Source organism: Mus caroli, unplaced genomic scaffold (genome assembly GCF_978045245.1).
Source record: "Mus caroli unplaced genomic scaffold, Mus_caroli_1 scaffold_2, whole genome shotgun sequence".
NCBI classification, from domain to species: Eukaryota; Metazoa; Chordata; class Mammalia; order Rodentia; family Muridae; genus Mus; species Mus caroli.
Genome location: NW_028227257.1, coordinates 48,648,609 through 48,661,977, shown reverse-complemented (window position 1 = coordinate 48,661,977; position 13,369 = coordinate 48,648,609). Strand labels below are relative to the sequence as shown.

Genomic DNA, 13,369 nt, shown 5'->3' with positions numbered 1-13,369 from the left:
AGGAGCTGCAGGTCATTCTCTGCTTCGGAGTTAGTTAGAGGCAAGACTGGTATACATAAGCACTTCTCTTTTTACAAATATATAGTTTAGCGATTTGTTGTATATGTGCAGAATTTTGCAACTACTGTAATTCAATTTCAGAACATTTTTATCATTTTAGAAAGAAACTTTCACAGCCCTTAGCTATCACTCTTCCATTGTAGCCCTCATCCTTCCCAGAGCTTCTATTTCTGTGGATTTGCTTACTCTGAACATTTCTCATATGTGTGGTGTCATAGTATGATCTGTCATGACCAGCTTCATCTCTGTTAGTGTAATATTTACAGAATTATTATTTGTTGTTGTTGAGTATTGTTGATATACCATATTTTATGTATTTATTAGTTAATAAACATTGGATACTTCCATATTTTCTGGCTGTTGTGAATAGAGCTGAAGACCTGTATGCTTGTCTTTGTTTGGACATATTTTTAATTTAATTTTATTTATTTATTATTGTTTGTGTTTTGATTCAGGGATTTTTTTTTTAAAAGTCTTATTTAACCTGGAACTCACTCTAGACCAGGTTGACCTCGAACTCAACATCTGTCTGCCTTTACCTCCAGAGTCATGTAATTAAAGATATGTGTGCCCTGCTTTAATTTTCTTGGTCGCTTTCTAGGAATGAAATTGCTGTGCTGCATAGTGACTTTGTTTAATCTTTTAAGAACTAATAGACTACTTTCCAGTGTGACCACACCATCTTACAGCCCCAGACATTCTTATTTGCTGTCTCTGTCTGTTGTTTAGGAACCGCCTCCATCCCCACCCCTTTTATAAACTGCTTTAGTAACTTCATTTTTCCCATACAAATGCTTAAAACTGTATTATCGACACTGCAGTTAGATACTGACATAGTAGCAAAGAGTAAGGAAAAGAGAACCCTGGGAGTCCCAGTGGCAGTTGCTTGGGAAGTGGCAGAAGTCAGACAAGCAGAATTCATCCTATTGTCATTGAGATTCGAGGGCTCCCACAATAAGGATTCAAAGACAGTCGCTCTTTTAAGTTTTCTCCTAATTTCTCTTATCTGTTTCCTGATTTTTCATTCATCTCTACTTCTGAGTCTGCTTTTCTTTCCTTTGGTGAAGCCTTTGTCTCCCTCAACAGAGGCGGAAGTGGCCTTGAACTTGTAATCTTCCTGTATCAGCTTCTGACTGTTGGAAATAACAGGGGTATGCCCCCAGACCCTAATTAATTGTGATCTTGAGTTTTGTTTTTCTGTTTATCATTTAAGGAATATGCCTGCTGAAGTCTTTTGCTAACTAAAATTATATTTTTTTATTTATTGGGCTCCAAGAATTCTTTACATGTTGTAGATAAAAGTTCTTTACTAGATAATATATGTGTATCTAACAACATGTATGTGTGTGTATATATGTATATACATACACATATACACATATATACACACATATATATAATTAAGAATGTATTTTCTCTGTTTTGTTTTTGTTTTTTTTTTCACTGCCTTGGTGTTTGTACTACAGACATTTCTTTGTTTCTTTTTCTGAACAAGGCCTACTGTATCTCAGGCTGGTCTTGATCTTGCGATGTCTGGCTTTTTGTATCTACGTTCTCAGTACTTGGATTACAGCTCTGAGCGCTGAGTCCAGTTTGTTTTGTGCTGGGGATTATATGTAGGGCCCTGTGAGTGACAGGCAAGCACTCTATCAATTGAGGCTACATAGCTAGCCTCATTTGGGTTTTTTGAGACTGGGTTTCAATGTGTGGGCCTGGCTGGCCTTAGACTTTGGAGTCTGTTTCTGCGTCTGCCTCCTGAGTGAGGCAAGTGCTGTCAAAGCCAGCAGAAGTTCTGGTGAAACCTGTCTTTATGTGTTTATCTCTTGTGCTTTTAGTGTCATTTGCCCCATCTAAGAGTTCTTTCCCTATTCTTTTGAGCCCTTTGTCAGCAATCAGTTGACTGTAGATGTTTCAGTTGAATTCTCTTTTTTTAAAAAAAGATGTATTTATTGCTGGGCAGTGGTGGCGCATGCCTTTAATCCCAGCACTTGGGAGGCAGAGGCAGGCGGATTTCTGAGTTCGAGGCCAGCCTGGTCTACAGAGTGAGTTCCAGGACAGCCAAGGCTACACAGAGAAACCCTGTCTCGAAAACCAAAAAGAAAAAAAAAGATGTATTTATTGTTATATGTAAGTACACTGTAGTCGTCTTCAGACACACCAGAAGAGGGCGTCAGATCTCATTACAGATGATTGTGAGCCACGATTTGAACTCAAAACTTTTGTAAGTGCAGTCAGTGCTCTTAACCACTGAGCCATCTCTCCAACCCTCAGTTGAATTCTTGATTCTCAGTCCTGTACATTTGTCTTTAGAGCAGTACCATGCCCCCTTGCTTACCGCAGCAGCCTTGCACTAAGTTTTTAGGGGAAGGTGGCAGACGTACAGGACACACTTCTCTAACTTGCTCTTCCTTTCCACAATTATTTTGGCTGCTTTGAATTCTTTTGACTTTCTATATGAATTTTAGTATCAACTTGGTAATGTCTGTAAAGAAGATAGCTAGGATTTTAATAGGGATTGTATTGAATCTGTTGACCAGTTTGAGGAGTAAATTTTCTTTTTCTTTTAATTTCTTTTAATCTTTTACTTTTAATTTTCTTTTCAATTTTTCTTTTTAGTTATTTTAAAAGTTTGTGTTTTTTGGATGTTTGTATGTATACCCACTGTGTGCCTGGTGGCCGTGAGGTCAGAAGAGGATATCGATCTAGAAACACAGTTATGAGCCTTCATTTGGGTGTTGGGAATAGAACCTGGGTCCTTTACAAGAGCAAGTGCTCTTAGCTGCTGAGCCATCTCAGTAGACCTGAGTATTACCAGCTTAACACTGTCAAGGTTCAGGAAGATGGACTTCTTTCCATTTCTCTAGGTGGTGGTTGTCTCTATTTTTTTTTTTTTTGGTTTTTTTTTTTTGAGACAGGGTTTCTCTGTATAGCCCTGGCTTGTCCTGGAACTCACTTTGTAGACCAGGCTGGCTTCGAACTCAGAAATCCGCCTGCCTCTGCCTCCCAAGTGCTGGGATTAAAGGCGTGTGCCACCACGCCCGGCGCGGTGGTTGTCTCTAAACTGCAAAAGATTTTAGTACACAAGCATTATATTTCTTTTGTTAAGTATATGCCTATTTAGTTCTCTTTAATTCTGTAAAAAAATGGAAGTCTTTTTTTTTTTTTAAATCTTTTAGATTTATTTATTATATGTAAGTACACTGTAGCTGTCTTCAGACACTGCAGAAGAGGGCGTCAGATCTCATTACGGATGGTTGTGAGCCACCATGTGGTTGCTGGGATTTGAACTCCAGACCTTTGGAAGAGCAGTCGGGTGCTCTTACCTGCTGAGCCATCTCACCAGCCCGGAAGTCTTTTTCTCTGTCTTCCTCATGCTGTTTTTGAGTCAGGATTTCACTGTGAAGCCCAGGTCTGTCTTGGTCTCTCAGATGCTGAGATGCTGGCCTGTGCCACCATGCTTAGCTTGGGCCTTTCTATATTTTATTTTGTTTATTTAGGTATGTAGTTTTTAAAAATAATTACTTTTATGTGTATGGGTGTTTTACCTGAATTTATATCTGTGCAACATGTGTGTGCCAGGTACCCATGGAGACTAGAAGAGGGCATCAGATTTCCTAGGACTGAAATTAAATACTTACAGACACTTAGCTGATATGTGGGTTCTGGGAATTGAAAGGGTCCTCTGGAAGAGCAGTCAGTCAGTGCCACTGAGCCAGGTTTCCAGCTCCCCTACGTATGCAATTTTTGTATTTTTGTGTTAGAGCACATGTGTTTTCTGTTTTGTTCTGTTTTTGAGTCCAGGTCTCACTATGTAGCCCTGTCTGGCCTGTAACTTGCTATGCAGACCAGTCTCTCCTTAGCCTCTCAGAAATCTATCTGCCTCTGTCTCTTCAGTGCCAGTTAAAGGTGTGCACCACCATGCCCAGCAGAGGACTTGGTTTTTAATAATAGAAAAGGCATTCATGTGCAAGTACTTACTTGCTGGGAAATAGGCACTGGATAAATAAGCTAGATTATGCATTTTTGGCAGCATTTGATCACTGGTCATCTTTTCCTTATTCTTGTCCTTGGATTTGGGTCACAGTTACTATTGTAGCCCTTCTACTGGTCAAGAAATTTGAAGTCTTTTATTTACTTTCTAGGGCAGCCTGGAACTTTAGTAGCCACTGTGCCTCAGCTGTTTTGTACTTTGTGTGCTGATCAAATGAGTTTTCTATAATAGATGTAACTGTGACTGTCTGAGTAGAACAGTTGCACAGTAGGGATGACCTGCCAGTAAGGCATGTCTTCCTGGAACACTCTGTCGGTAGATCAGGCAGTGCTACCTTTCGGAAATTGTACTGAATGCTGCTTGGATAGGGAACTATCTGGTACCAAAGCTGAATTTTAGTACCTGACAGGGAATGCTACCTGTTCATTTAGAGTGTAATTTGTAGGCTTTTTTTTTTTTTTTAATTTTTTTTTTTTTAAACTGAGTTCCTTTCAGTGGATGCTCCCATCATTCTGTAATAAAACATAGAAAGACTTGATGTAAAGTCATTTTATCATAGTAAAGTAACATTGAAGTTCTCTTGGACTGTGTTGCCTTTGTTTCAGCAGTGAAATGTTTTTCTTCCACCACAGTTTTGGAAACATGATGAGCAAGGAGAAGAGAGAGGCGGCCAGTAAGGAGGATCTTGCCAGAGCAACTTTGATCACCATCACCAACAACATTGGCTCCATAGCAAGAATGTGTGCCCTTAATGAAGTAAGGGCACATGAGATTGTTCTGTTCACTCTAGGGAAATGCTGACCTTCCTAAATGGGTCCTACCCCCACCTTACAGTGTCTATCTTCTTAAAATGTGCCCAAATGTAGTTATATGGGGTAGACTTGAAATGTGAACTTTACACTCTTCAGATTCCTCTTCTTCTTCATTGATTGTCCTCCCATTCCCCACCATACTCCTTGTCTCTTCCTGAAGATAAGCACTGCTGCAAGAGGTGAATGGTTTCTTTGAGGAGAATTCTAGAGGGGCCAAGGAAGAAGGCCAGTCTTGAGCTACGGATGGGCTGAATGATGGGTCACAATGGTGACTAGATGTTTGCTGGGTGCTGTTGAGGTGTGGACAGGAAGCCACAGGAAGCCACTGGAGCTGGGAGAAGACTGAGCGGTCAGAGGAAGGCCCACCTTGGTTCTTCTCCACCTCAGCAGAGCTGTCTTCGTGCTTTCAGCTTCTTTACAGTGCTGCCTTGTAGCATTCAGGTCAAGCAGCATTGTACAGGGCTATGAAAGAACCAAGAATGGGCTGCCCTTAGGGAAAGAGGATCTAGGATCTAGTTGGTGCAGCTTATGGCTTGTCCCTATTTATACACTTTGGTTTACAATTATTCTTTTAATAATATAGGCATGTGCCTTAAAAAGAGACCTCAAGACCTAAAAGGATTTGTCTAAATTTTAATTTAGAAGTTATTAAACACCAGATTTAAAAAATTCCATCTTCATTTGAATAACATCACTCATATGTTTGCTTTCCTGAGCTTAAGTATCAAAAATTTTTAGTTGTTGTGCATACATTTTATGCTTTTAATTGAAATACATGGCTTGTGGCTACATTTTGTGTATGTGAATACATGTGTATACATGGTAGGTGTGGAGGTTAGAGGTCAACCTAGGGTGTTCCTCAGGTTCTGTCTACCTTGTTTGTTTTATTTGATTTTGGTTTTGGTTTTGGCTTTTTGAAACAGGTTTTCTCTGTGTAGGCCTGGCTATCCTGGAAGTTCCTTTGTATACTAGACTGGCCTCCAGCTCAGACTTGTGTGCTTCAGTTTCCCAAGTGCTGGGGTTAAAGGTGTGTATCACCACTGCCTGGCTTTTTATTTTTAAACTGGTTAAGGACCTCAAACTCCTAGAGACCTTGCTGTGTCTGCTTCCCTAGTGCTGGGATTAAAGGTGTATGCCACAATGCCTGATTCACCTTAGTTTTTGGGACAAGGTCTCTCACTGGTTGAAACTTGATTAGGCTGGGTGACTGTCCAGTGAATCCCTAGGATCTGCCTGCCTCGATTTCTAGCGCTGGGATTATAAATGTGCCAATGCTACTGCTTTCCTATGTGGACTCAGGGGAATTCCACTCAGCCTCGTGTTCACATGGAAGCACTTTGCTGACTAAGCTATCTCCTGAGGTCATGACTGTATATTTGATCAGATTCTTATTTTGTCATAATTATTCAAATAGAGCTGGGCATTTGGTTTCTTGGAAGTAGGGACTGTGGTAAGTATTTAGAAGTATGAGCCTGCTCTTTGGCTGTTTTATTCTTGATACGGGGCTTTCTTGGGAGCAAACCTTGTGATCCTACATCATGATTGTACTTAATGAATCCTAGGAGGTTACCGAGGGGTTTGCACAGGTGTGTGCCCATTCAGAGCAGCATCTTTAGCATTGATGGCTGGACAGCTTTACTGATGCTGTGGGTGGAATTTCACTCTGTTAAACAGCTGTAAGATTTTGCTTTCTTGGTTCACAGATGGTGAATTGTTTTTAACTGTCACATACCTTGCATAATTTGCTATTTTGTGTCATGTCCTGTTTGGGTAAGTTTTCTCCTTGCTCTGACCAAATCCATGACAAAAGTCACTTAGGAGCAGGATTTACTTTGGCTGACAGGTGAGAGTATAGACTGTCATGGTAGGGAAGGCATGGTGGTAGTCACTTGGGGCAAAGTGTGACGCTGTTTATTTATATCTGAATATGCTAGGGAACAGATGAATGCTGGCTCTCAGCTGGCATGTCTCTTTTTCCCTTTTTTTCAGTGTAGGATGGTATTACCACATTCAAGGCAAGTCGTTTTAATTACTCCTCTACACAAGACACAGCCAAAGGTCTGCCACACTAATGCTCTGGGTGCTCCCTACTCCAGTTATGCTGACAACCAGTATTGCCCATCTCAAACTTATCCCTTGTTAACTTGGCATCATATACCTCACTTTAATACTCGACTTCTCACTGCTAGTGTCTCATTTTGTCATCATCAGAGTACATGCTGTCTGAGTGTCCACAGTCTGTCTGCCACATTACATGTGCTCCTCAGCAACTAGTTTTGTCTTTCACTGAACCTTCTTCTACCCCAGATCTTCCGCCTACTTTGATGTTTTTGGTTTTTGTTGTCATTGTGTTGTTTTTGGACCACTGCATTTAATTGGAGTTGCTTGCATAGGTAGGGCATTGTTTACTTGAGTAAGGCAACTTGGTTCTGAAGCTGGACATAGAGAACCATGCCTTTAATCCTAGCACTCAGGTAGCAGAGATAGGCAGATCTCTGAATTCCAGGTTAGCCTAGTCTACAGTGCGAGCTCTAGGCTAGCTGGGAGTACATAGTAAGAATGTATCTTAAGAAAACAAAGCAAAACAAAGTTTGTTATGAGACTTCCATAATTGAATAATATTGAGGTTCTATAAAAATCAAAACCCAAAGTACACCTTCCAGTACAGTGAGGCAGAGTAAACATTTTAGTCCATATGGAGAAACAGGAGCATAGCGAGGAGATTACAGACTGTGGGCTCATGATGACATCATTTAGGCTCCAGCAGGCTTTCCTAGTTCTCTTTCAGCTGTTGTTGGTGGCAGGTGTAGTTTCTCTCTTGAGTTGACTTCACATGGAGTCTATAGTTTTCCTTGGCAAATAACCCATGTTCCTGGCATCTCCAATCTTTTCAAAGTCTACATTGCCTTTTAGACTTTACATTCAACCCTGTCCCATATTGCTTGACCCCATTAGCTGTCTAGAGCCTTGGTGACGCCATCACTCTTGTATCCTTTAAAAACATTACATACTGATATAGTGGGTGTGTTGTGTTTTATAAGAAGAAAAGAAGTGTATGTTTGGTGGAGGCATAGTATGGTGGGGGGGAGGGGGTACCTCTGTGGGCCCATGCTGAGGCATCCTTTCCCTCTGAGGTACCAGTCTCAGATGGTAGAGTATAGAATAGAGGTTATTTAGGACATGGGGAGGGGAGTTGAGGGAGTGGTGGAGACAGAAAGGCAGAGGTGGGTGGAGAGTGTAGCGGAAGAGAGGCCAGCCATGAGCACTTGGAGAGAGAGGGAGGAGGGGGTTGGGGAGAGACAGGGAAGAGGGTAAGGGAGCAGGAGCAAGAGAGTGAGGAGGGGGCAAGCAGCGCCTTTTATAGTGGGTCAGGCATACTTAGCTATTGTCAGGTAACTGTGGGGCAGAGCCTAGATGAAATGCCAACAGTGTGTGCTTGTGTTTGTATGCCAGAGGTTGTGTTAAGTCAGGACAGCTTTTGGGAATTTGTTCCATCCTCTTACCATGTGGAATCAAACTTGGCTTATTAGGCCTGATGACAAACACTTTACTACTGAGCTATCTTACCAACCTAACTCTGAGATTGTGATGCCTGCAGAACAGTACCATGGTGCCTCAGCATGCTGCCTGCAGCTCCAGATGTAACTGTTATAACAGTGACAGGCCAGGCCTCTGGGAGTCTGAACCTAGGAAAACACTGCCAGCACTTTGGAGCAAGGTGTCACTAATTTGTTTGGGTAGTATTTTGTTTGTTTGTTTTTTGGTTTTTCAAGACAGGGTTTCTATCTATAGCCCTGGCTGTCCTGGAACTCACTCTGTAGACCAGGCTGGCCTCGAACTCAGAAATCCGCCTGCCTCTGCCTCCCGAGTGCTGGGATTAAAGGCACGCGCCACCATGCCTGGCGTGGTTTTTTTTTTTTTTAGGTATTTATTTCATTTACATTTCCAATGCTATCCCAAAAGTTCCCCACCAGCTCTCCCACCCACTCCCCCACCCACCTACTCCCACTTCTTGGCCCTGGCATTCCCCTGTACTGAGGCAGATAAAGTTTGCACGACCAATGGGCCTCTCTTTCCACTGATGGCTGACTAGGCCATCTTCTGCTACATATGCAGCTAGAGACATGAGCTCTGGTGGGTACTGGTTAGTTCATATTGTTGTTCCACCTATAGGGTTGCAGACCCCTTTAGCTCCTTGGTTACTTTCTCTAGCTCTTCCATTGGGGGCCCTGTGATCCATCCAATAGCTGACTGTGAGCATCCACTTCTGTGTTATTTGTTTTTTAAGATGAGAGTTTCTCCAATAAGACTTCATTTGTTAGGCCCTGGAGCTCTGATGGTGTATTCTTAGCCTCAGCTTCTTTCTTTCTGTTGTCTCAATATACTATCCCTGGTTTCTCTGTAGTAACAGTTAGTTACTTTATAGGATTTATGCTCCTTTCACATTGCCCATTTTTCATGTTTCTTGGATAGTGCTTCAAGTTCCAGACCTCCCTGTATGCTTGCAGACCAGTCAGTGTTATCCCCATGATGGCCTTACTTCTTGGAACCAGTTTCTTTTAAAGTGTAATTATTATCATTATGGGGGTGGAAATATACATGTGCCACATCCTGCTTTCAGATGTCAGAGGGCAACTTGTGGAGTTGGTTCTGGCCTACCTTTATGTGGGTTCTGGGCCTTTAGAGTTTGAGGTAAGCATCTTTTACCCGATTCTCCATTTCACTGGCCCATTGGTACCAATTTTCTGTGCTTTTCTGTTTTCTTTTCTCTAGAAAGAGTGTCCCTCCTTTTCTCACTCCCTCATTTCTTTCTCTTCTCTTTTCTCAGTACCTCTGTTTCTCTCTTTTATACATGTGAATGTGCAACTAACTGTGCACACTTATGCTCATATGTGGCCAGAGCCAGAAACTGCATGTCTTTATCTTTCTGCATCTTACTGTCTTGAAAGAGACTCCAGGCTCTCAGGATCTGCCTGTCTTGAACCCCAGTGCTGGGGTTTTGGGCATGTGCAACCCAAGAGCTTCTGATATAGGTGCTGGGATTTGACTCATGTCCTCTTTCATGCTTGCAGAACAAGCACCGTTACTTACTGAGGTGTCTGTCCCAGACTCTCTGTATTCCTGTGCCTGTTGGCAAGTTTCTAGCAAGGGCAGTTTAGGGGAAGAAGTATTTATGTGAACTAGTGATGGGAATTGCTTGTGCTTGTGGCAGTGTGACTGTGAGGCTCCTGAACACAAATGGATGGACCAGGAGTGAGAGGGAGCACGGTGAATGTTGGTGCTCGGCTGGCTTTCTGTTTTCCTCAGAGTGCCCCCCACCCACCGATTCAAACCTCTCTGTAAGTACCTTCACAGATAATCCTAAAGTTGTGCCTCACTAATGCCCCAGGGCATCTTAATCTAATAGGTTGACAGAGTTAATCATCAGGAATTCTACTTTTTTTTAGCTTACTGTTTTATTTTCATTATTGTAATGTTATTGTTTATCATATTTAAGTTTTTTTTTTAACTAATCATTCTGTGTACACTTTGGGGCAAGCTTGCAGTGGGCCCAGCATTGTCTAAATATCAGATCTCATTAGACCTGAACCAACTGGATTGAATTTGATCCATCAGTCAAGTTGCTGCTGAAACTGCATGATGCTGCCGGGTTAACCTTATGAGGAAACAGAAAATCAGGGTGTGAGCTCACTGTTGCTTTTCTGTGCTCAGAACATTAACCAGGTCGTATTTGTCGGCAATTTCCTGAGAGTCAACACGATTGCTATGCGGCTTCTGGCGTATGCGCTGGATTACTGGTCCAAGGGGCAGCTGAAAGCACTGTTTTCCGAGCACGAGGTGAGTGACTTGTTTCTGATACCGTCCTACAGACACAAGGGCACAGAGTGAGAGGACTGACGTGGGCTGCAGGGAGTCCTCTGTTCTCACTGCAACCAAAGGCCTTGGGCTTTTACTGTTGGTTCTGAAACTTCTTACCAATGTACTGAGGTGAGTGTTGAGCTAGTTTAAACAGTTTTGTTGTTTCTGGAAGCAGGGCCTTGCTCTGTAGCCATGGTTGTACTGGAACTTGCTATATACATCAAACTGGTTTTAACTTTGTACAATCTCCCTAATCTCTGCTTTCCAGGGCTGGTTTGAACCTTTTTCTAGGTAAACCGTGGGAAATAGTTTCTTAGAATGGCATCCTGCCTTCCTCTCCATCTATACAGATTAAACATCTCTGGGCAGCAAATTTGAAAATTTGAGTGCTGAGGTTTTTGGGTTAGATGTGGTACACTAGTCAGTCTATGCAGATACATTGAAATATCCCAACCAGAACCACTTCTGGTCCCAAGCAGTTTGGATAAAGGAAACACAGCCTGTAGTCTTATAGTTGTTGGTTTCCTTGGTTGCTCATTTTTCCTTCTGCTCAGCTTGGGCCATTTGTTCTTGGCTCCTTTGCCTGGTGAGGCTTCTCATTTGCATGTTGATATCTGCCTTGCCATTCAGTATTGTGGTCCTGAGGACACTGACTTGTCTGCCCTCTCAAGGCAAGGCAGGCAGGTTAGGTTAGCAGGTAGTTGGTTGAGCAGTTTGGAGGTGTCTTCGTCTCAAGCTTTCCTTTGGTACCTAATCCTTTCCACAGTGACGAATAGTCACTGCAGCTTTTTTCTTTACTCGGCAGTAGGTTCACGGGTTTTGGTCTAATGTAGCTTGGGCGTGTTGTCGATCTTTTTTTTTTTTTTTTCCCTTATAAAGTAAACCTCAGACTCTTACAATTTGCCTTTTTTTTCTTTTGTAACTGAGAAATAGAGAAACTGGGACCTTTAATCTTTTTATTTATTTATTTATTTATTTATTTATTTATTTATTTATTTATTATATGTAAGTACACTGTAACTGTCTTCAGACACACCAGAAGAGGGCATCAGATCTCATTACGGGTGGTTGTGAGCCACCATGTGGTTGTTGGGATTTGAACTTTGGACCTTCGGAAGAGCAGTCGGGTGCTCTTACCCACTGAGCCATCTCACCAGCCCGTAACTGGGACCTTTTTAGTTATATTTAGTGTGTTCTTTAGAATCTAATCCAATCCATGGGTATTTTCCTGCTCCGGTTGTTGTTTTGGGTGGGCCTGGGGAATCAGACCCTGGCTCTATGTTCCAGCCTGACAGTCTGCAACAGACACCCCAGCCCAGTTGTTCTTTCTTGCAGTACTTTAATTTCTGACATCCTGCTTGGAGTCAGTCCTTTGTATGATTCTTCTGACTCCTGTTATCATTCTCTTTCTGTTGGTTAGGGTTTTTTTTCCTCATTTTATATTTTTTTATCCTTTTTTGGTCCCTGTTTGAGGCCACTCTTTACTGTTGGACTCAGTAAGGCATGTATCTCCCCCCCTCCCCCTTTTTCAAACTGAGCTTCACTATGTAGCTGGCTAGCCTGGGACTCTGTAGACCAAGCTGTTGAACTCACCTTCCACCCTTATCCCCTCCTGTATAGGTAGGTTTGGACTTTTCCACTTCTCCCTCCCAGACCATTCATGTGTTCATCCTCCATTTCTCACCGTTAGTGGTTGGCTGTTAGAAATGTACAGGCCCTGTCCCAGGACAGGAGAGCCACTATCTATCTGTCATTGTTAGTTTTTGTTGGAGGGGAGGGGTGGTTTTTTTTTTTGTTTTTTTTTTTCCCCCCCCGAGACAGGGTTTCTCTGTGTAGCCCTGGCTGTCCTGGAACTCACTTTGTAGACCAGGCTGGCCTTGAACTCAGAAATCCACCTGCCTCTGCCTCCTGAGTGCTGAGATTAAAGGCGTACGCCACCACGCCCAGCTTATTGTTAGGGTTTTATTGCTGTGATACAGACCATAACCATAAGCAGCTTGGAGAAGAAAGGTTTATTTGGGTTACATATCCCTTCCTGGCCGCAAGTCCATCAAGGGAAGGCAAGGCACTCAGACTGGGTGGGAACCTGAAAGGAGGAGCTGATGCAAAGGCCATGGAGGAAGACTTACTGGCTTGCTTTTCAGGGCTTGTTTAGCCTTTCTTACAGAACCCAGAACCACTTACCCAGGGGTGGGACCCCGACAGTGGGCTGGGTCCGCCCACATCAGTCACTAATGAAGAAAATGCCAAATAAATTTACCTACTGGCTAATCTAATTGGCATTTCTCAATTGAGGTTCCTCTCTTCAATCTGACTCTAGTTTGTGTCAAGTTGACAAAAAAAAAAAAAAAAAAAAACAACAACAACAACAAAAAAAACTAAGCAGAGCAAGATCTTTGCCAGACCTTTCTTCCCTCAGCTGCTGTAGTACCTTCTCTTGTTGGGCATCTCCAACATCCAGCTCTTCCCTGCAAGAGAGTTCCTTAGGGCTTTTCCAGACTGGATATTCTCTTTCTGCTTGGGAAACAAATGGGTTGGGTGTTAAAGGGACTTGCTAGCTTTATTTGAGTAATCCTAATTGTGGGAGTTAATGACCTCACTGGGTTGAAGGCTGGCTCAGTGGCTGACAGCACACAATGCCCTTGCA

At 42.5% G+C, this 13,369-nt stretch overlaps 1 protein-coding gene across 5 annotated transcripts in view; it reads left to right on the top strand.

The window, feature by feature from the left end:
- The window catches only part of Pank2 (pantothenate kinase 2), a 38,974-nt gene that overhangs the window by 22,264 nt on the left and 3,341 nt on the right, over nucleotides 1-13,369 (top strand). For 3 of the 5 annotated variants that reach the window (XM_085834046.1, XM_021157019.3, XM_085834044.1), the window contains 2 exons: nucleotides 4,684-4,807; nucleotides 10,576-10,701. In XM_085834046.1, the coding sequence (XP_085690172.1) occupies nucleotides 4,684-4,807; nucleotides 10,576-10,701 (250 nt within the window). Of the gene's footprint in view, nucleotides 1-4,683; nucleotides 4,808-5,786; nucleotides 10,054-10,575; nucleotides 10,702-13,369 lie in introns of those variants that run through there. The other 2 variants (XM_085834042.1, XM_021157020.3) reach the window with 2 other exon arrangements.